We start from the raw sequence: 23,907 nt of genomic DNA on the forward strand, positions 1-23,907 counted from the left end.
TTACGATTCTGGGACAGCTGCATCTGGCACAGGCCTCAGGCTGTTTCTATTCACCGCAGAAAACAGCAGGCAGCCAGTGGGTACAAACAGATCACATGGCAAGAAGAAGCAAGAGAGAGAGAGAGCGCGTAGGTGCCAGGGTCTTTTAAACAACCAGCTCTCGCAGGAACTAACAGAGCAAGAATTCATTCATTACTGCCATCCCCTTGGGAGAGCAGTAATCCACTCATGAGGGATCTTCCCCCACGACTCAAACAACTCCAACACTGCCACACTGGGGATCAGATTTCCACATGAGTTCTGGGAGGACAATACATCCAAACTCCATCAACATGTTAAAGGGAACATAGCTCCTTCCACTTCAGCAAAACATGATTAGATTTCGTCACTTTTCCCTCCACACTATTATCACAGGCTGGTAGTGGTATCACCATAGTGTGGAGCACAAAGTGATGGAGGATGAGAACAGGACTACATTTCTTCCCCTATAAATGAGATTGCTGGACCAGATTCACTCATTCAACCAATTCCTTCCTACTCTGTCATACAGTGGGTATGAAACACCTGCCAAATCCAAAAGGCACTTTCCTGTTTTAAATGGTCTTGACCTCTCTACTGCCTCTGACACCAAAATCTACCCTACTCTTCCTAGCCTCAATGCCTGCCACCTGTGGCACCAATCTTTTGTATTTCACCTGCCCTTTTACCCTTTTTTCCAAAAGTAAAAACCACAAAACACTGAAAAAAATTCGGGGGGGGGGGGGAGCACTCACAAATGCACAATTCGAATATAACGGTCTTTGGTTTTTTGCAGTCTCATAGTTTTTCTCTTTGTGCATACATTTTTACACAATCATCATCAAATATATATAAACATATATTTATATTCTGCTTGGCCATTTTGGCCTAACCACCTGTTTCTGACATGTCACAGTTCTCCTGGAGCAACTGCTGAGCCCTATGAAATTCCTTCTTTACATATTCATTCAGGAAACTTACCCCTTCACCTGGATTCAATTACTGCACACATACAGATGGCTTCTCTTAGCCACATCTCTAAGTGCTGACCTTCAATTTCACCAGTTATAGATACTTATTACTAAAAACATTTCAATATATATTGCTCATTACCTTCCTCCATCCCCTCAATTCCTCCACCTTCACTATTACTGTCATGCCTCAAATCAAACTCAGGTCCAGCCCCCCAAACCTATTCCTTTCTCCTGTATTTCATGTCTGTGTGAAGGAATCGCCCAGTAGTGCAGATCTTTTCCCTTTCCTCTGGATTCTACACCATCTAGTCCAGGAGCCAACACACCATGGAAGCAAGTGAAGCCTAATCCCTCTCCTCCAGCAAGTGGAAGGGGAAGAAGAAAGTAGAGAAGGCTCTTCTGAGCATGTGTTGATTTGTGACAGGGGAAGGAAATGGCAACCATCAGCCACTCCTGATGGTGGGAAGAGGGTGGGGCACTGATTCCGCTGGATGTGGGGAGTTCACGCCACGGGCCGCCTCAGGTGGTGGTGTTGCCAGCAGGGACTGCCGTGCACAGGCCAAGAACCAGGTGGACTCTGTGCTTTCCCAGCTGAGTGCCCAAAGACAACTGCATTTCAGTGAATGAACAAATGAGGTGACCAGCGCTCCTAAATCCTAGCCACCATTCCTCAGATTTCCAAGAAATGTGCCTCATTCCCTCGCCCACAGTCCCAGGATACACTCCAGCCCTAAACCCAGAATTACATCTTCCTCCTTCCTCTCGACTTCTTCTCTGAAAAACTGTCCTGCCTTCAGCAGTAACTAATAATTCTCCTCTTCTAGTCCTATCCAAGCTTTATTATCAGCTGCTTTATCTACCCCAAAGCTCTAACAACAGCATTCCCGATTTTCCCCAAATCATTATATGAACAAGATAGTACTGGCAATAGTTCTAGAGTTGCTAGGGAGGGCTTTTTGGTATGTGTTTAATGTTTTTGTGGGAGGTTTTTTGTAGGGAGCTGGAAGTAAGGAGGAGTTTGATCGCTCCTGGATTTGTCATATATTACTAGTGTTTCTTTTAAGCAAACTGCTTGTGAGGTTAAAAAAAAAAAAAAGAAAGAAATTAATAAGACAGAGATAGGCCACCTGAGTAAATATGAACATATTAATTAAAATTTTTCACAAATTGATACTCTCACACCCCAAAGTATGGCAGCAATGAACTGTTTTCTAGTCTCAAGACTAGAAATTCTTTCAAATTAAAGTAAAAAGTAATGTCGACCGTAAAGCCTATTCTTCATTCCCATCCCCATCTGTTCTCTGCTGTCCTGGGCTTCTCCTCTGGGGGAAGGGGATGCTGTGCTCCTGCCTGCATGACGGGCAGCATTAGCAGGCAGCCAGAGCACAGAGGGAGAAAGAGTTGGGGAAAGCTCTTGCCCCACTAGCATCTAGCTCAGCGCTGTGACTCTGACTGTGTATACACCCCCTGCAAATAGCTTCTGCCCAGCAGCCCCTCTTCACAGCTCCAGCTCCCAGCTGGCTTCAGAAACACTGTTTCCTTCCCTTGCCCTTTCACAACTGATAACACTACCCAACATTGCTAATCCCCAGATGCCTCAATATCCCTTGTGGGTTCCCTTAATAACCCTGACCACCCTTTTTTAAATATTCGCTTTGCTAAATTATGTTCAGAACCTCATCTGAGTGTGCCTTCTGCTTCCTGCTGAGACCTGACAGGCAGAGGCTCCCCTCACCCAAACTCCGATCACAACATCTCTAGCTCACTGCCATTTATAGTCAAGACAACCTACTGATTTCATAGACAAACAATCTGCTTCAGCCTCAGCTTTCTCACACATCACCCCCAACGTTGCCTAAAATATTCTCCTACATTTATATTCGCTCACTTAAAATATAGTTTGTAATTCAACAACTCAAAAAGATTTCTCAGATTTATTCAGCACTCTACTACCACGAACTAGCTTGAAAGAAATTATGTCATATTTTCCTTTTGTACTCAGCAGGACACCAATATTTTGTTTATAATAAACACTGACAGGCTCTTACTTGGCTTAAGTGAAATTCATCCTTTCTCTCCAGAATACTGGTCAATCATCAGTAATTCAAAGAATCTGCCATCTGGAAATGTATCACCTTGCAATCACTTGATGTGGGTATTAAAGACCTTTCAATCCTTCCTGCTACAGACTGGTCTAAGAAAAGCCAAACTTTAATATTAATTAAGCCAAATTATATTAATGTCATGCACGGGACAACAGCCACGTGGAGTAGTAAAGTACTTCTAAGATGAGGAGAGAAAGAGAAGGAAGAGGTAAGAAAAGAAACCCTAGGTAAATAAAAATAAATATTCACTGCTTTTTCTACCCTGAACACTTCAGTAGATGACTTATTACTGGCTTCCTAAAAGAGTAAACAAGAACTACAAAGTAAACTCCTCAGTCTGTTGCTTATTTGCCTTGGTCTAAAATGGAAAAGTAAATAAAATAACACTCCATGAATCTCTGTTGTTTGATGTAAGGCTAATAACTGGCTCCCAGCTACTTTAAACAAAATTGTAGTCACTCATTACACAACAAATTCTCTAAATGACTTAAAATGTTTGGCACACAAAGAATGCAACACAGACGTAATATTAAAGTCCCTAATTATGAATGATATTTCCTTGATAAGACCCCTCAACAGTGCCAACAATTAATTTACTAACATCAATTCCAGAAATGAATTCATATTTTGGCAAAAAACTAAATAATGTGGTCCCAAGAAGTCCTCCATTAAATATGTTTCTGATCATCAGAAAAAAAGAGAAGTCTACATGTAATAAACTATCAGATGCTTCTGGTTGCAAATAAAAGAAGACCCAACTAGAAGTATCTTAATAATTCAAATATGTATTATCTCTTTGAAGAAGAAATCTGGAGATAGATGACTCCAGGGTTGGATCACAAACTCAAACAGTATAAAAACACAGGTTGGCACAGTTAGGATTCTCATGAATGTAAAATGTTTGCAGGAGCTCCAAAGATTTGTATCCTCTATGACAGCATTCAAAGAAGGAAGAGAAGAGAAGAATAGAATGGCCAAAACTGACTTACACGCTGACCCTTACTTAAATCATACACCAAGTATAGCACTCAGAAAAGTTCCTGCATAAGTAGTTTAAGCCAAATATTTGCTTCAAATTCAGAGTGGGGAAGTAAAGTTCGGAAGGAGTGGAGAGGTTGTATACTCAAATACCCTAAAGGCAGAAATGTGAATAAATGAGGCAGGCTGGGTTTGGCCCATCTGATGCTCCCAGTTCTTAATCCATTTTAAATTCATATCTCTTCAAATTTCAGCAAACTACAGCAAAGCTTGGGAATAAACAAATATTCTTTCTCTAACCTTCATACAGATAACAGTTTTGGCTCACACAACAGAAAGCTCTTACTGTGTGCCAGGTGCTATTTAAAGTGCGTTATGCATCTCATCTCATTACACTTTTTAAAATAAAATCCTGTGTTAGGTACCATCAATGTCCTCATTAACTGTCCATTAGCCTTAGAAAGTAATTTCTCCACAATTGCATACCTCCTAGGTAGCAGGGAGGGGACCGGTCTGCACCCAGGACTCTGAATGACTACCAGGAGTTAGAGTTCATGGAAGCTAAACACGACTGACGAAATGGTTGCTCTTTCTCAGATGCTCTGTAGTCACTTGGGAATAGGAGCTTCTGGTTCACAAATACAGTTTGGTGGCCAGCTATTTCCCAAAAAGGCAACTACAGTCACTTGCCCTTTCTCAGCCATATCCAGCAGACTTCTAAACAGAAAATATGAAAGAGAGCCACACCAACGCTTAGGGCTTAACCACCTCTGTAGGTAGGAGTTAATCAGGAGCATAAGTGCAGGATGCTTCAAATTCTTCATATCTTAACAAAGCCTCCCAAAATCTACAGTAAATGCTATTCCCTGACATGGCACCTTGAAACTGCAAGTGTGGGGAGAGCTGGGAGACTGGGTGCACTGATTTAAGCACATCATTCACCTACTTCTATGTAAAAGACCAAATAGCAGGAAGTTCAATATAAAAATCCTGTCCTGGAGTACTTTAAAATACAGAAGACAGTATTATAAAGAACAGCATCTACAGCCTTTCTTTTCTTACTGCTCCATTTCATCCATCCAAATGATTGGAAATCATTACTAACCTCCTCTTAAACAACTTTTCTATTATTGTTTAATGTCTCTCTCTTCTACACCATAAGCTCCTGTGGCATTTATTTATGAATCTTCAGCACTTGACACACTGGCATATAAAGATGTAAAACATATAAATGGAGTGAACACAATAAAAGTTCTGTTGTTCTATTGCTGCTGTGATGCATTCCACTCATAAGACATTCTGAGAAATAAAGCACACTGATATTAGTGAATTATTTAAATAAATTCTGTTCTGTAGTTCTATTCAGGTTTAACATGTGAATTTTATAATAAACAATCAAAAGATCAATTTGTTACTAGCATCTATCTATTTTGCACACAGAATACAAAATAATATTAGATCAAATTATACCAATATAACGGACCTACAGTTTTGATTGACTACCTCTCCTTACATACTCCATTGCCACACTTACCTTTACTAACTGTTCTGCTTTACATTTTAGTAAAAGCACTAATAAACCTTCTAGAACTTTCTCTCTAAGCAGTCTCATATTAGATAATCAGGCCCCCGTCTTACCAGCATTCATATCTTTAAACTTCTGCTTCAGCTCAGTAGGAGTAAGACGATACTGATCAAGACCATCACTCCAGTAAATTCGATCTAGGACTTGAAGATCTCCTCCAATCAGCCAATCTCCTTGTTCCATAACCATCTAATGGGAAGAAAAAATAATAATAATTGTTTTAAGCAGAAACCAAGATAAAATTAAGTAAAAATATTTCTCTCATATAAACTACATACAGTTGTAAACTACTATCTTAGAGTCAATGGTAAATATGGTTTATCAACTGAATTGGGATTAGAGATGCTGTAGAATTAGAACAGAATTTGTATGTAATTTCTCAAAAAACTTGTGAAACAACTATTATATTTGTATATGAAAGGCAAACAAAACCAATGTGAATAACTATGACTTTTTAAGTAACAAAACATTCTTTTCATTGTTGTTGCATGTTGATTAACTAAATAATATGTAACCCTGGGTCGCCCTACCCTCTGCATTCTCAGTCCTAAACTTCCAAATAATTAATGATCACTGAGTAGACAAAAAGTCATGCCTTCCAATCACCACACCACTTCACGTTTCTGACAACTTCACTCACCACCTTTCCTTGCATCTGAAAGGAGGAGCTATTACTGCCAGGACCTGTCCATTTCCACACTGTGGCTCAAACTCACCCTTTTCCCCAGGCTGCAGGTTTACATGCCAACAATGTACCTAGTTTCTTTTAAAGCTCAAAATCCACTTTAAAACTTCTAACAACTGGCAGAAATTTGACTTTGATGATAACATTCCACATTCAATACATAATATAAATGAGGCACTTTGGGGACACTAATTATATTTCACTGCTTTCACACCAGAAACACAATGTTAAATAAAAAACCCAGACTAGATTAAACCCAACCTGGTGTGGGCTCTCCTAGCACCCAGATCTCATATCCTCCTGGTAAGTACATGAATTAATATGTGCTCCCACCACCAGACTGTGAACTCCGGAAAAACAAACACTGTGCCACCTGTGTCCCCAACCATATATTCCCAACACTAGCATCTAATTCAGCATGGCCTGGTATTCAGGAAATATTTAAAAAATATCTGTTAAATAAATATTTATCTGGACCAAAATGACAAGACCATATGCTCATCATACTAATCTAAGATCCAGTCTCAATTCTACAAAATATTGACAATTCCAATGCAATAGTCAATACACACATACGTCCACATTTCAGCACAAACATCACTGGCAAATCAACATTAAGTGCAGCATGGCTTATTCAGGACCTTGATGTAGGGATGGTTCTTGCACGTTGTCCCCCACTGTCTGGCACAGCGCTCCTCTTTCCTGTGCTCAAAAAACTCTGGATTGCGAAGAATAGCCACACGGCGGCCCTCATACATCAGAGCAAATGCTGTACAGCCGTCCAGCCTCTCTTTATCTTCGTGGGTAGCTGTCAGAACTATAGGTACTGACAAGTTAATGACACCCCCTGCAGAGCACAAAAGAACATAAAGCACAGCCTGCATTACTCTACAGTCCTTAGGTACATCTACCTTTCACTTCAGTGGACACTCTTCAAATAAGAAAAGGTTTATGTGCCCAGTGACAGTGTTCAACTGGTACCTGGCATGGAAAATCAGGAGAAGGAAAAGGAATAAGGTACAACGCCGGCGAGAACAAGCAAAAGCCACAGAAGTTAAAAACAGCAAAAATTAAGAGTTAATTAACATCATGTATAGTAAGATTTCTCATCACAGTACATCAAACAATCTTTGGGGGGAAATTTTTGGTATATAATCACAGAAGCAAAAGAAACTGTTTAACAAGAAAGAATCAGCTGGTCAGGCCTATCATCACCAAAAATATACTGCACACCTCCAATATATGAATAAGACAAAGGACTATGTTTCAGGGCCTTTTCATGAAAAATTTAAATCCTTGTTGATAAAATGTAGTTATATATGTCATCCTGTTAAGTGGCAAGCTAATTAAGTATACTCAGATCCTTGGATATCCTTGAAATAGGAAGACAAACAGACCCAAAAAGTTTTTTGGCCTGTTTGTTTTTTTTTAATACAGACAGAATCAAACCGATGTCAGCTATGAACTGGCCAAGAAAAAAAGGCAGTAATCAGTGGCTCCATTTAAACCGGAATGTGTCATCAGCCAGAACAAAAGCATAATTTCCATTCCAAATCTTTCAAACTGTAAGCGTTTTTTCTTCTACTCATCAGGCACAGGTTAGAAAAATAAAGTGCACTCTCAAATTCATATTTGCATTTATTTACATACCTAAGAAACCATACGGTTTTGAGAATCATGCATGGCATGCCTTCTTTGGACAAAAGATGTCAATATTATCAATGATAACTGCTTAACTGCTTTTAAAATTACCACTAGTAGGTACAGTTTAAAATAGAAAATTAATAAGTATAATTGTACCAAGCCCAAAACTAAATCATTACTAAGGATGAAGTCCACAAAGACTTTACCATTAGCTCCAAGGAAGAAAATCAAAATGCAATATTTAATCCTTATGTTCTTGTGATAAATTTCTCAGGAAGAATGATTAGGAATTAATGTTTTCTAATACCTATTTCACTCCTCAGTTAAAAGATGTCATAACACAGAAAAACTTAGTAGCAATTTAGCAATTTAGTAGAGCTCTGTGGAATTAAAAATCATTTATTTAATGTAAATTAATCTTACCAACAGTACATCACACAAAGTTAAAGGTAGCAGGACTATAATGATAGTATACTGGACATCAATTTCTTTGGCAATTTTTTTAATGTTTTAAAAGAATAGTAAGAACCATGCTTTTAGCCACCTATTTCAGGATTCCTTAACCTGAACTCTGTGATTCCTCATTAGAAGGCTCAAGCATGGGCTTCAGTGTAGCAGAATTCAGTACCTATGTGCATGTGCTGGGAGAAGCTTTCCACAATGACCAGATGGATGTGGCATAGGAAAACTGTATTTGCTTTTACAATCCATTTTTAGCCCTAATCTCCAGGTTTTCCCACTCCCTCTGCAATAAAGCACAATCAGGAAAAGGAAAAATGGGGGGGGGGGAATCTCATAGTTCACTTACAGTGCTCAGTACTGATATAACTTAGTCTTAAAATGCCACCTCTATTAAGATGTTACCACCACTTTTTAAAACAGTAACAAATCCCTGCAATTATGTACTTCTGAATGTAATTGTGAATGTAAAATGTCTTACCATCCAGAAGACAATCAAAATGAAGGCACTGCAAGTACTCCCTCTCTCTCATAAAGCCATTCAGTGGGGTTGCCCAACCTTCTGCCAAAACCTGCACCCATTGCATATCCACCTAGTAAATTAGAAGGTAAAGCAAAATTTTCTATTTCATGTATTTACAAACAAAAGCAGTAATAACCTTTAGGAATTTAATTTTGAAAGTAATGGAAACAAACATTTTAAGGATGATTTCCGATTACACAAATCTAACAAAGAATAAGGGCACTAGAAAACATATATTTGTCCTAATAAATTTAAATAGCATTAGACTTCCAAGTATTTCTAATAAGGACAGCTTCTCCTAAACCATTGGTCCTCAAACTTTAATGTGTATTAGACGCTCTTGGAAGTCCTGTTAAAATGAAGATTTCTCCCTGCCTGAGTTTCTGATTCTGGCTATGGGGCCCAAGAATTTGAATTCCTAACATGCTCCCAGAAAATGCTGACAGTGATGGTCTGGAAACCACACTTTGATAATCACTGTCCTAAACCAAAAGAAACTTTAAATTAAAATATTTACCAAAAAAAAAAAAAAAAAAAAATCCCTCATCCATGACAGAGTACCCTTCATTTTACAAAGACCATTATTTCTTGTACTTTGAGATTACCAGAATATCTCATTAGAACATTAAAGAACTGATAAACTAAGTATTCTTCATGTAAGCGGGATATGCTCATTTTTAACTGTATATATGGCCAAGTGGTGTGCAGTAAGATGTAGCCTACTATTCATTCCCAAAATATGTTGGCCAATGTGTCTCACTGCAAAATCAAATAACAGTAAGGTATTCCCCTGCTTCAATTCACAGGAAAAATCGTATTCATGGAGAATTTTTTTTTTAACTTTGAAAGTTTCCTCTTATTAATTTTTCCTAAACCTCTAACACTGGCTACAGTTTGCCTCTATTGGAATACAATTCTAGACAGCATCTGTTAGGGAATAAATGTCTGTGCACCCCCTTCACATACAGATTCTTATGCTGAAGCCCTAATCCCCAACACAAGTGTATTTGGAAACAGGGCCTGTGAGGAGGTGCAAAGAACGGCAGGCAGCGTGCCTTGCAGGTACTGCTCTGCCAACTGGATAAACTCAGGAACCACTGCACTGAAGAAATGTCCACACTGAGGAAAAACTACTGTCTGGGGCTGGCCGATTGCTCAGCTGGTTAGAACATGGTGCTAACAACACCGAGGACTGGGGTTCAATCCCTATACTGGCCAGTTGCAGGAGAAAAAAAAAAAATACTACTGTCTATCTGTGTTCTAGAATCTGACTGACCTAGGTTCATATTCATTCATTCTCATTCTTTTTCTCTGTCTTTCTGTGTGTGTGTGTTCATTCCACACAAAATCTGCCAGTGACAAAATCTGCTGTTCCTTTGCAACAGTCAGCTCCTTGAGCTGCTCAGCTTTACAATGCTCCCTCCTCGCCACTTCCTGGCATGTCCTGGCTTCTGGTCAGAGACCCAAATACGCTAAACACAATAAGATAACCTACTCCTGTTAGAGATTTGAATAACCACTTGAAGGGTCTTTCTCCAAGGCCAGTTTTGTTTTGTTTTCCTTTCTCCCTACTTTCAAATTTGGCACTCCCCTGGGTGTTTTTACTATATTAAAAGAAAGGCTAGGATATCCAACTTCTAGTCCAAATTCTTATTCCTTAATCTCTGTTTTTAGAGTATACATAAATAATACAAACTAAAATTCTCTAAGATCTGAAAATGATAAATTATAGTTTCCATTCTCATCATGTCTAGTTTAACTAAACAGTTTTTTTTATTGGGAAAGACACCTAATGATATCATTAGAGCTAAGACATACAATAGAATTATTCTTAACATATGACAGGTTAAGTGTTTGGCAGGGGATTAGGAAACATGTTTAAAGGAAAACATGTTCATGTTAGTTATTACAGATTAGTATTTCTTAAACTTTTAGGACCCATTCCTTCTGATAAGCCTAAAGATCTCACACAATCTTTCCTCTTTAACATTTCAAAATAAATAAATATTATGACTAAAAGCAAATCAAAGCCATGGTAATTTGGGAATATGGATTCACAAATTAAACACATTTCCCATCCAAGGAAATTGTGATAAACACCAGAACACCCTCACAACCCACGCTGCCACCCCTAGCCTCAAACACTGCTACAAATAAAAAATTTAACAAACTAACAACTATATATAAGGCTATATCACTTGGTTTGGAAAAGAACAGAGAACTTACTTTATTAATTTTCAATGCTGGTAATGTCTCTGCATCTGTTTTTGCCAAATGAAGTTTATTTTCTGGCACATACAGTTCTTTTACTTCATAAGAGGCATCCACAGGTACAATATCCTATACATAACAAGAATACAATTAAATGTTCAATTCAACAATTTAGGGTTCTCCATAGGGTATTTTAATGAAGAAAATCAACATTTCAAAATGAGACTTTAAAAAAAATAGCATAAAAGAGGGCTTTGAATGCTGTGCTCACTCCAATCAATTTTCCTAATGTTAGCTGGTCTGTCAATCAGATAAAATCCTACATTCAAGGAGTAATTAAGTATAATGCCCCACTACCTAGAGGGAAGGAATAAATTCCTAGGATACACTATATATGTCAAAATCAGGCAACAGAAAGGGCTCTCAGTTTGTTAGAGCTCAGTGCTGAAACATCAAGGTCAAGGATTTGGATCCCCATACTGGCCAGCCACAAAAAAAAAGGGAAAAGAAAAGAAAAAAGAAATCGGGCAACTGCAAATAAGAAGTGACCTCGAAGAAGAGGTAATAAAAAGAATTTAGAAACAAAAAAATCACTTGAAACATAATCATTATTATCTTTAACACATCATGAAACCATTTTATTCCAGCTTTCACATGCACTTTTATCACAAATGTCACTAAAGCTGCTTTTTTACTCATAAAACACATAAATATGTCAGCTTTACTCCCCCCATCACAGTTTGGAAATAGCACTTTTTTAAAAAAAATTTATTTACTATTTATCTATTTATTTATTTATTTATTTGGCAGTTGGCTGGCAAGGGGATTTTTTTGCTCCTCTGCAGCTAACCAGTATGGGGATCTGAACTCTTTACCTTGGTGTTATCAGCACCACACTCTCCCAAGTAAGCTAAACAGCCTTCTGACCCCACATGAAATGTAGCCTGAAACTTTTATCCAAGAACCAAGTACTCATTTACAAATATTGGGACAGTGTTTTTCCATACTTATCGTGCAAGTATATATTTGTGGGTACCACAATATAGCCATTTACACATAGCTCACTAGGAGATTTTACAAGGTTTATTCACAAAACTAATCGTACCCTTAGGAATAATTACTAAATGCATTTAATCACTTTAACTTTTTTTTTTAAAGCCAAATCTGTAAGCACACAAAACTGGCACTGATTGAGGGCTTCTCATACATGTGTCCAAGAATTACTTTCTTATTCAAAACAAAGTAATCCTCAAGATAATAAGAAGATAAGCCACAGACTGGAAGAAAATATTTGCAAAAGGACTGTTATCTAAAATATACAAAGAACTCTCAAAACTCATCAATAAGTAATGAATAACTCAATTACAAAATGGGCAAAAGACCTGAATAGACACCCCACCAAAGAAGATTTACAGATCGCAAATAAATATATGAAAAGATGTTCAACATCAGAAGTTACCAGGAAAATTGCAAATTAAAACAACAATGAGACACCACAGTACACCTATTAGGTCGGCCAAAGTATAAAACACTGACAATACCAAATGCTGCCAAGGACATAGAGCAACAGGAGCTCTCATTCAAAGCTGATGGAAATATAAAATGGTAAAGCCACTTTGAAAGACAGTTAGGTGGTTGTTATAAAACTAAACATATACTTCCCACACAATTCAACAATTTTACCACTTAATATTTACCCAGTTGAGTTGAAAATTTATGTCCACACAAAAGCCTGCACGCAATATTAATAGCAGCTTTATCCATAGTAACCAAAACTTGGAAGCAACCAAGATGTCTTTAGTAGATAAGTGGATAAGCAAACTGTGGAACATCAGGACAATGAAATATTGTACAGCACTAAGAAGAAATACACTATCAAGCCATGAAAAAACACGGAGGAAACTTTAAATGCAAATTGCTAAGTGAATAAACCAATCTGAAAAGCCTACGCATTGTAGGATTCCAACTATATGAAATCAATTTTGCTGTGAACCCAAAATTTCTCTAAAAAATAAAGTACTAATTTACTGCTTTTGTAAATAAAAAACAACAATAACAAAAAGTAATTCAAAACAAAGTATTAATGGAAGAATTGGATTTTTAAGGACACTCTCTACTATTTTTCCTGAAGAATAATTTGAGGAAGAAATTTCTTTTTTTTTTTTTTAAGAGTTAAAGTTGGATCTTTTAAAAATCTGATCTGCCAACTTAGCATTTCCCACCAATTCTGGAAGCAGAAACCTTCACAGACTTCATAATCTTTTGCTTAGGTGCTGCCCCCATGCGAGCCTTAGCAGCCATTGCAGTCTTTTTAGATGCTTGCTTAGCCTTTTTTGCTTCCTTGGCAAACCTGATAGCTTGTTCTCATTGAGCCTTTCTAACTTCAGGTTTCTGATTCCTCTTGGCCATTATAAAAGCAAGAGATGGCCAAGTGATGGCCCTCTGGAACCTGACTGCATGTCGGGTCCTATACTTTTGCATTTCTTCCAACTGTCCCTTTTTGTGCTTTCTTCTGTAGAGGACGGTCCAGTTTATCTGCCGAGGATTCCTTTTGGATAGAAATGCTGACTCTCATTTTGCATTAAGAAATTGGAAAACCTTCCCGACGTCCTAGCGTACCGCCTCCCATGTCCAGGATAGATCTTGTACCTGCTGAAACTGCACAGCTCGACCTTCATGGTGCCGGACACCAGGGATGAGAAAGGATGGCAAAGAGGACAGAAATTTCAACTTATATTTGATTTTACATGGTATCTTCAGTAGAAGAAAAAAGGCAGAGTCACATATGTGTATCAAAGCCAGATGACCTCATGAAAGGCCTAGATGCTACTGCTCCAGAAGTCCCTATGAGTTCTGAGGATCTAGAAAGAATTATTCTCCTACATTTCTCTAACACTCTGTTCCTTCGAAGATGGAACAAAAGAGACTCCGTTCAGCACTGGCTAAATCATGTGCCAAGATCAGGCTCCTACTCATAAATTCAAGGCCTCTGACCATTCTCATTATAAACCCCAAAATAAATAAGATGGGTGAGCATGAAGGAAAAGAAAAAATAATAATAAAATATAAAGAAAGAAAAGAAATAAACACCACTAGCGACAATATTAAGTTCAGCCAGCTACACTTACTTGCTCCTGAAGTGCAGTTATGAATGACACTTTCAGGAGGTTTCTTTCTCCCCGGAGTGTCCCACTGCTCATAGGAAGAAAGCAGGAAAGTGTGTGTGTGTGTGTGTGAGCACAAACCCTGCATAGCATAGGACACTTCATACACCTTCCCAGTCTTCTGCAATTAAGCTTCCTGCAGGCACCCATAGCTAAAAGCTACTTATTGTGTTTACTGAGAGGAGATACTACATGAAGGAATTTTTTAAAAATGGTGAAAGGCAGCTCTACCAGCTGCCTTTATTTTTTCTTTGTAAACATAAATACTATACTACTGTGTACTGATGGGGCAGATTATTTCCAATAACCAGAGCTAAAGAGGGCATATCTTAAATTTTGCCAAGGGGTTAAAGAAGTGATAAGTAAACACATACAGTTTATACACAGTACTGTATTTAATTGTGCCCCTGAAGAGGAAACCAAACAGAAAAAAAAAGACTCTTTAAATCTGGCAAGAAAAATAGTTTAAGGTAGTCTATTCTGTGCCTTCCAACTCCAGAAACTATTGTTAATGTGTTTATTTTAAATTATAAAATAGCAGTAAAGAGAATTTGGATATGAGAAAAACAAATCACCCTATATCCCTATTTGTAGTTGTCACTGTCTTTTTTCTATCTTCCCTTCCAACTGTTCTCCACCCACAGGCACATTTCAGAGTAAATGGTAGTTTCAATAATCTGCACAGTCTATTACTTCACGAACTAGACAATAAAAATTCACGATTAACTTTTCCTGGAAGGACAATATGCCATGCATTAATTGAACTGCACACATATCCTACAGGTTCAGTTAGACTCTTGGATATGTAAGAGCCCCAAAGATGCCTTGAGGCATACGCATTCTTTGCAGCTGCTCCACACTAGGAAAAAAATGCTAAAAGTAACTGAAGCTACACAAAAACTCAGGCATTCATTAGGACTTTTGTGAGAAAGAGCATGACAGAGTTTCACAAAAGAGATGTAAAACTAAATATTTACATTAGTCACAAAACTTTAGGGATACCGTTTTAGTTTTCTGTTGCTTATAACAGAATACCTGAAACTGGGTAACTTATAAAGAAACAGAATTTATTTTTTTCCCATTTTTTTTTTCCTGGCCACTACAGAGATCAAATCCCATATCTTGTTGCTATCAGCACCACGCTCTAACCAACTGAGATAACCAGCCAGTCAGAATTTATTTCTTACAGTTCAGGAGGTTGGTAAGTCCAAGGTCAAGGGGGCACATCCGGTGAGGGCCTTCTTCCTGGTAGGAACGAGAACTCTCTGCAGAGCCCTGAGATGGTGCAGGGTACCACACGGCAAGAGGGCAAAAGCATGTTCACATGCTAGCTCAGGTCTCCCTTTCTCTTCTTATAAAGCCATCAGTTCCACTCCCTTGATAACCCATTAATCCATTAACCCATTTATCCATGAATGGTTAACGCATTCTCGAGAGCAAAGCCCTCACAATCCAATCACCCCATAAAGGCCCCACCTCTCAACACTGCCACACTGGGGATTAAGTTTCAACATGAGTTTTGGAGGGGATATTCAAACCATAACAGACACAACATCTTCAAAACCAGAAAGAAATACAAGAAAGCAACAGGGTGTATAAGTCAGTTATTTCTGATGTTCTCACAACTAGCAGTGTGAAGTAAGAAAAAAGGGAACAGGCTTTTTGTACCCAAGATCTACGTCAAAATTCTAACACTGCAATCTTTAGCAAGTTACTAACATTTCACAACCTGTCTCCTCTTCAGTTGTTAACACACACACACACACATACACACACACACACACACACACACACACACACACACACACACACACACACACAAAGATACACAGATGTTACAAGGTTGTTGTGACAATTAAATGACTTAAAGTGTCTGAACTATGGGGACTAACATTAACTGGATGCTTACTACAATACTAAGTACATTTTTCTAAGGGCTTCATATAAATTAATTCATTTAATTTTCTCACAATCCTACCTTTATCTTTTTCGTGACCGGCACTCAGCCAGTGAGTGCACCGGCCATTCCTATATAGGATCCGAACCCGCGGCGGGATCGTCGCCGCGCTCCCAGCACCGCACTCTCCCGAGTGCGCCACGGGCTCGGCTATCCAACCTTTAAAAGGAGAAGAAACTACTGCTATCCCCCCTTCACAGATGAGGAAATTGAGGCCCAGAAGAGGTTAGTAACTTATCCTAAATCCCTGCTATACTTTATTCCAATGCACTTAACACACAATAAATACTCAATAAATAATAATAAACAAATAAATAATATGCTTGCTATATGACAGGAACTGTTCTAAGCACTCTGAATATATTAACTCATAGAATCCCGAGTACAACTCTGAGGCAGGTACTCTCCCATTTCACAGATGAGAGAAGTGAAGCCAGAAAAATTAGGTTTTTTCCAAGGTCATATAGTTAGTTAATCGTTAAACTGGGATTCCATCTGGGGTTCTAATACTATTCTCCTCAAAAACAAAAACAAAACTATTGTTTCTCCGATGAAAACTAAGTTATAAAATATTTTGTCATACAAGTTATTCTTAATTTATTTTCATGATTTTATTAAACATTTTTAATTCCCAGGATGTCAGGTCAATATGTTATCTTTCAATGTGTCGATAAAGTTATGGACAAAAAGCAAAGATACTCAACATTTCAGTTAGGCCTAAACTGTTTATTAAGGATAAGTGAACAACTTTCAATCAATTTTTCCAAACCCTGTGCCTTGGGTTGCATGTCCCCCCACAACTTAATCCCCACTGTAATTGTTCAGTTTATGAAATCCTAGCATGGTGACTGAATGGTGGGGCCTTGAAGAGGTGATTAGATTGTAGGACCGTGCCATACTGAATGAATGAACAACGGTGGTCAGGGGTGTGGTTCAGAGGGCTTTAAAAGGAGAGCACGTGAGGAACTATCACTCCCTGCGCTCTACCATTTCACAACGTGACACCCTACATCACTGCAGTCACCACCAAAGAAAGCTCTCGCCAGATGTGTTCCCTGGACTTTGAACTACCCAGCCTCTGAAACTGTAAGCAATAAATTTTGTTTTCTGTATAAATCATCCAGTTTCAGGTATTTTGTTATATGCAACAGAAACAGACTAATATACCCTGCTACTGTGAATAAACTGTGAACCTCCACTTCCCCCACTTTGGGCCACTTAAAACTTGGAAAACCAGAAAACACAGTCTGAGAACAAATGACATGAGGACTCCAGAGAAGAAAAGAATCTCATTTTCAAAATCAGTGATAAGAACAACTCTACCTAAAGCTTTCCTTGCCATCTCTGAAACCTATATTACTATAAGGATGGGACACATTTTGTATATTGTGGTGAGATTTGGCTACTCTCCCCCTCCCCCACAATTACTGCTGAAAACTGTCAACAATCTTGGAGGGCCAGAAGAAAGCATCCTGCAGTCCAGTCTTTTGATTTTTGTTGGGTGCAACAAGGCATTTGTAGCTGGTTTCCTAGACCAGCATCACTAGATTCACCTGATTCAATACTGCTGATTAGCCAGGCACTTTGATGCTCCAGGCAAGTGGCTGGGACAGGGCTCCTGCCTCCAGCGTGGAGCCGCCCTCTCCAGACCACCATGGCACCAGAGCGCCATGCTCAGGCACTTGACTTCTGCCTCTGAAGAGACTTTCAGACTAAGAAGTGCAAACTGACAGAAGTGTCTACAAATAACACCTATGGTTTCCTTCCAATTATATTCCCAAGTTAAAAAGCAAATTTGTGAGTGAGTCTAAGTGTCTCTAAGATAATGAGTCTGAACATGAAAAGGGTAATATCCATACTATGGGCCTAACCAAATTATTTTTTTAAATGTTTTGTGCACTAATAACAAAGTTATTCATGTGTTAGCATTTTTAGTAACATGCTGCTTTACGTGTGTTAACATGGAGGCCATAATTACTTTCTTTTCAAGGAAGAAGTAAAACTGTTTTCATATTTTATTTTTGAGTCAAAATAAATTTTTTACCACAAGCATTTCATAAAATTCTTCCCTTTTCAAAATTTACATCCAGTAATATTTTTAAATGAATTCTAGCCTCACAACTTAAACACAAAATTCTTCTGACGCCTAACCAATGCCAATATAAAAGTTTAAGAGGTTGGTGCAATTTTTCTCTTCTAAAAAGATACATAATAAAAAAATAAATAAATAATAAATAATAAAAATAAAAAGATACATAAAGAATATTTCTGGAATTAATGCAAACATTAACAGCATGAAGCAAGAGGAACATGGAGCATCTGCTCAGTGGAAATGAGTTCTATATAGATTCTATATGTAGAGACAAAAGGACTGGGTCTCTATCAGGAATACAAAAAGGATTTTAAAAATGCAGACACAGCCACTTTCTGGCACATTCTAGTGACAAATCTTCTAAGTTTCCAAAACCACTACTAAACATCTAAAAGGAGCAAAACCACCTCAAAGTGACAGAAGATATTTGGACAAAAGAATGGGAAGTCCCTGCCACATGAGCTATCCATCTTATTTGAGACTCATTAGGATTTCCATAGACACAGTTAGCTATTAGAAACAGTGTGTTCTTTCTCAATTTGCACATATAAAACCCTTTATGTCACAAAATTTCCTTTAAAACAAAAACAGATCACAAGCCAGGCCAGGAGAAAGTCTTTACATAGCTAGACACCTCACCTCCAATCTGAAGAGCTCCACAGTCACCCAGCACAGAAGGGTGAAGGGGCTCACAGGACCCCCCGAGTCCTTCCGAGCAGGGAATCAGTAAACAATTCACACACTAGCAATAAAGAGGGGTCAATTCTACAACCTGTAAGTCTAGAAATATTTAATTATAAATTTTTAAATATTTATTTTAAAATGTAACATAGATACCCAAAAGTTGCTTTGTTCTCTTTTGTTTTGTTTATTTGCTTGATTGACTAACCATAGTCTAAGATCTAACATATGCTGTATCTGTGTCCTTGCTCAAACAAACAATTGTTTGTTTTTATCTGGAAACTGGCAGGCAGGACAAATAACATTCACTACATGAAAATAGTAGCTCTTGCCTTCTCATCGTAATCTTCCTAAAGAATTCTGAACATATTCATAAATAGAGTGATTCCACATTTTAAATTTTTCTTTTAAGTATTTTCTGTACTTTTTTCTTGAACCAAATCTGCTCAACAGATTTGAACACTAGGGCTCATTCATATTTTTATGTTACTATTAAATTTCTATTATCTAAACTATATGCACCCAAAGCACGAACACCAAGCGACATTCTGGCAATACTTTAAAACTGAGCTGCAAAGTCTGGATTTTATGTGCAGTATAAAATCCATTTAGAGCACTAAACCACCATTTCATAAAAAGACAAACCTTTAAATAATTTATAGGACTAGTAGATCTAGGGTTCCTGGTAGATTTAAAAACAGTATTTAAAATATCACTTTAGATTAAAACCAGCAGCAAAAAGCCTACTTCCTTATGGTATAACAAGCCGAGTTAAAATGCAATACTAGCAGGCCATCTAGTGACCATTCAAGGGTTAGGAAAAAATTAAATCGAAAATCCTCATTATTTGTTAGTGTTTTCTATTTTCTTGAATAAATACATGCCAAATGAAGCACACTAAGGAAATCAAGATGCTTTGACCAAATGCTGAGAAATGCAGTCTTTACATGAGTGACCACATTACCTATCCTAATTATATTACAAAGTCAGACTGAAAGATAAACAAGACAATCCAGAGATGACAGAGGATCTGTAACATTATGCTAAAGTTCCCATGGTAATCAAAGTACCCATCATTCTAAAATCCCCATTGCACATCATACTAAGAACATATTTTTCCTGGATAGTGAATTAAATACTATATTTTACTAATGAACATAAAAGAAACAATTCCAGGTAGAATTTTCATTCCAGAAGAGTCTCTCCAAAGTAATACTGAGCATCAGATAAAAGAAAACTCCATTTACCACTATTATTTCTTTGGAGATAGCACTTCTCAAACACCATTCTCTGGAAAGTCCCAAACTACACTACCCTGTTCTAATAAGAAGTGGTACAATAAGAAACATAGAGCAGAGTAGCATTCCATTGTGTAGATATACCACATTTTCCTTATCCACTTATCTGATGATGGACATTTGGGCTGGTTCCAACTCTTGGCTATTGTAAATAGTGCTGCATGGATGGACTTAGAAAAAATTATATTAAGTGAAATAAATCAGGCACAGAAAGAGAAATACCACATGTTCTCACTTGTTTGTGGGAGCTAAAAATAAATAAATGAATAAACATATAAACAAATGGTGAGGGGAAGGGGGGAAGAAGACACAACAACCACAACAATTCCTTGAATTTGTTAAGACAAGTGAACAGATAGATATTGATGGGAGGGAGTGGGGAGCAGGGGGGGGAAGAGGAATTGGTAAAGGGACACGAAAATCAACTACATTGTGCATTGATATATTAAAATTAAATAAATTTTTTTTTTTTTAAATAAATATATATTTGGTCTCTGTCCCCAGTTCCTGGAACAGAACTCCTAAATCCCTTGGATTCCCCTAAGTGTTGTAAGTGTCTTTGATATACTAAAGAGATGACTCGCGGCTGAAGGGCCCCCTACATAGTTTCAAGATGAGGACTGGTCACCAGAAAGACCAAGCCTTGATTAGAGGGTTGGAACTTTCAGCCCCACCTCCACAGCCTCTGGGGAGGAGAACGGGGCTAGAGATTGAGTTCAGTCACCTATCGCCAATGTTTTAGTCAATCACGTCTACATAAAACTTCCCTAAAAACCCCCAAATGATAAGGTTCAGAGAGCTTCTGGGTTGGTGAACACACGGAGGTGCTGGTAGGGCAGAGTGCCAGAGATGACGTGAAGCTCCGCCCCCTTTCCTCCCACCTTGCACTATCCATCTCTTTCATCTGGCTGTTCCTGAATGTATAATAAACCAGTAACGGTCTATAAAGCACTTTCCTGGGTTCTGCGAGTTATTCTAGCAAATTATCAAACCTGGCGGGTAGGGATGGAAACCCCTGAATTTGTAATCAGCCAAGCAGAAAAGTGGGTGGCCTGGGCACCCCATTTGAAGCTGGCTTCTGAAATAGGGGCAGTCATGTGGGACTGAGCCCTTAACTTGTGGAATCTGGGCTAACTCCAGACAGTGAATGTCAGAACTGAATTCAACTGCTAGACACTCTATGTCAGAGATCAGAGAATTGGTTAATGTGAGGAAAAAAACCTCAAAAGTCTAACAAAACCAAGCCTGAAAAGGAGATAAAGTTCACTTAACTTGATTATTTTAGAAATAAGGTTTATGTGGCATAACAACCCCAGTCACTCATTTACCATTTAGATTAGGTTTTAGCACCGAAGTAAATCATAATTCTGGCAAAATGTGCCTCCACTTTTCAAAGTAAACTAGATAACCTACAATCACTTTTCTCATTTCACACTACATAGAACAAACACTTCACACTAACAAGGCACAGCAGTGGGCAGTTTATTTCTTTCCACAGTAAACATTCTTTCCAACCCAGAAAATGTTGCTTTTGATCTGCTCTTAAGTACTTTAAAGTATTCGAAAAATATTAAATCTTTCTAAGGTCAATGAAATGCCCATTAGTCTCCATTTCTTAATCCCAAATATGCTTGGCAAACAACTGGTTGAAGAATGTTATAAGGTAATCAAAGAAAAGATTTGTATTTCAGAAATAAACTAGAAATGGAAATAATCTAGACGTGAGTAAAGGCTGTATAGTGGAAAGGCGAGAGCACGGGCTGCAGAATCAATCGGACCTATGTTCAGATCTGACCCTCCCTGACTAAGCTATCCTGGCACCAACAACTTCACCTCCCTGCATCTGTTTCCTCATCAGTAAAATGAGGACCACTGTAACTACTTCTCAGAGTTTTAACACAAATTAAGTGCAATAATCCTACTGAAGTACCTAACACAAGGCCTAATACATAGTAAGAGTTCAACTAACGAGGGTTATTGCTGATGCTGTCCATCTCTGCCATGGTGTTCTCTTTCGGAACACAAAATTGTATTCTTATCCGTATGCTGACTAACGCAGGACCTCTGATCTTCACATCCCCACTCAAAATACATACTGTAAAGCTATGTAGAACTGATTATTATTCTTTGCTTTAAAGCACCACTGCACTTGACATATTCATCCCCTTCACCTCCCAATCTATACTTAGACTCTACTATGTGCTCTCACCTGACCCACATTTGGAAAACCTACCAAATGTCTCTGTGGTAACAATGAAGATGAACTGCACTTGCTACCCCTGGACAGAAGGAGTTTCTTATGTAAAGTGCACATTACACCAAGTCACCTTGCAATGAGGGTACAGTAAGCAAATGCACTCCTAGCATCACTGACTAACTATGAGCTCAGTGATTAATGTTAGGTATTCACTGGTTTCTCCATGTGCCTTAATGCCCATTTAGGGTTCAACTTTGTGAGAAAAATAAAGGAGAATAAATGCCAGAACAAATGTAGTCATGTGTGTATGTATGTGTGTATATTTAGTCTTTTAATTACTTTTAAATTCTACATCATGTTATAAAAGAAGAAAAATAAATGAATTTATATATGGTCATTCCACTATAAACTAAATAATTGTGGTAAGGACCAAGAAGTAACAAACACAAGGCAGGAATTTTTTTGTTTAATTCTCTGACACACCCCCAGTGTTTACAATAGTAACTACCACATATGGCACTAAGTATCTGTTATATTAACTAACAGGGTCACCCACGTACAAAAGAAATATTGACATGTTTTCAATAAGAAGTGGAGTCACTTACTTAGGAAAGCATATAACAGATCTTTGAAAGGAGGGTGGTCCCAAAAGAAAGCAATTGCATTAAGGAAGCATTTGCATTTCTCTTTTGTCACCATCCAGCTTTAAGATAAAAATTAGTAATTTTTCAAAAGAAAATTTCTCTGTCATAAACTAATATAACCGGAATCCCTTTCTGGGTATAGATTTAATCACATTCCAAGTAAGGTGTATGAGAAGACTCCTAAAAGTAAAAGCCAGAGGTATATGAAAATGACTGTGAAATTCTAGGTCCAGAATCCAGCATGTCCATGAGCAAGGTTCTTAATTTCTCTGAAATACTTCATAGGTTTACTGTGTGAATAAAATTAGAAAACATGTAGAAATTACTCAGCACAAAGACCACTTGGGAAACTACCACAGTAATTCCACTGCTGTAAACACTGGGGATGTGGCAGAGAAATAAATGACAGAAATTCCTCCCTCATGGATGTTACTTTTTGGTCCTTACCATCATTATCTAGTTTATAGTGTACACACTAGAAAAAACATATAGAAATTCATTTATCTTTCTTCTATAACGATACAGAATTTAAAAATACAATTGAAGAAAGAATACGCACACACATGACTATATCTGTTCTGGCATTTACTCTTCCTTGTTTTTCTCACAAAGTTGAATCTTAAGTAGGCATTAGGGCACATGGAGAAACCAGAGAAACATGGTTGGGAGCTGAACTAAGAAAAATGGCACCT

The 23,907-nt window shown here is 37.9% G+C and overlaps 1 protein-coding gene and 1 pseudogene across 1 annotated transcript in view; both read right to left on the reverse strand.

Moving 5' to 3' along the window:
- PAPSS1 (3'-phosphoadenosine 5'-phosphosulfate synthase 1) overlaps positions 1–23,907 on the reverse strand; it is a 102,373-nt gene that overhangs the window by 33,955 nt on the left and 44,511 nt on the right. The window contains exons 6-9 of the mRNA XM_063108043.1: positions 11,198–11,311; positions 8,930–9,041; positions 6,987–7,192; positions 5,714–5,849 (exon numbers count right to left, since the gene is read on the reverse strand). Coding sequence (XP_062964113.1) covers positions 5,714–5,849; positions 6,987–7,192; positions 8,930–9,041; positions 11,198–11,311 — 568 coding nt within the window. The remainder of the gene's footprint in view (positions 1–5,713; positions 5,850–6,986; positions 7,193–8,929; positions 9,042–11,197; positions 11,312–23,907) is intronic.
- On the reverse strand, positions 13,391–13,860 carry LOC134386334 (large ribosomal subunit protein eL24-like; annotated as a pseudogene).

The sequence above is a fragment of the Cynocephalus volans genome, chromosome 9 (genome assembly GCF_027409185.1).
Source record: "Cynocephalus volans isolate mCynVol1 chromosome 9, mCynVol1.pri, whole genome shotgun sequence".
Taxonomy (NCBI): domain Eukaryota; kingdom Metazoa; phylum Chordata; class Mammalia; order Dermoptera; family Cynocephalidae; genus Cynocephalus; species Cynocephalus volans.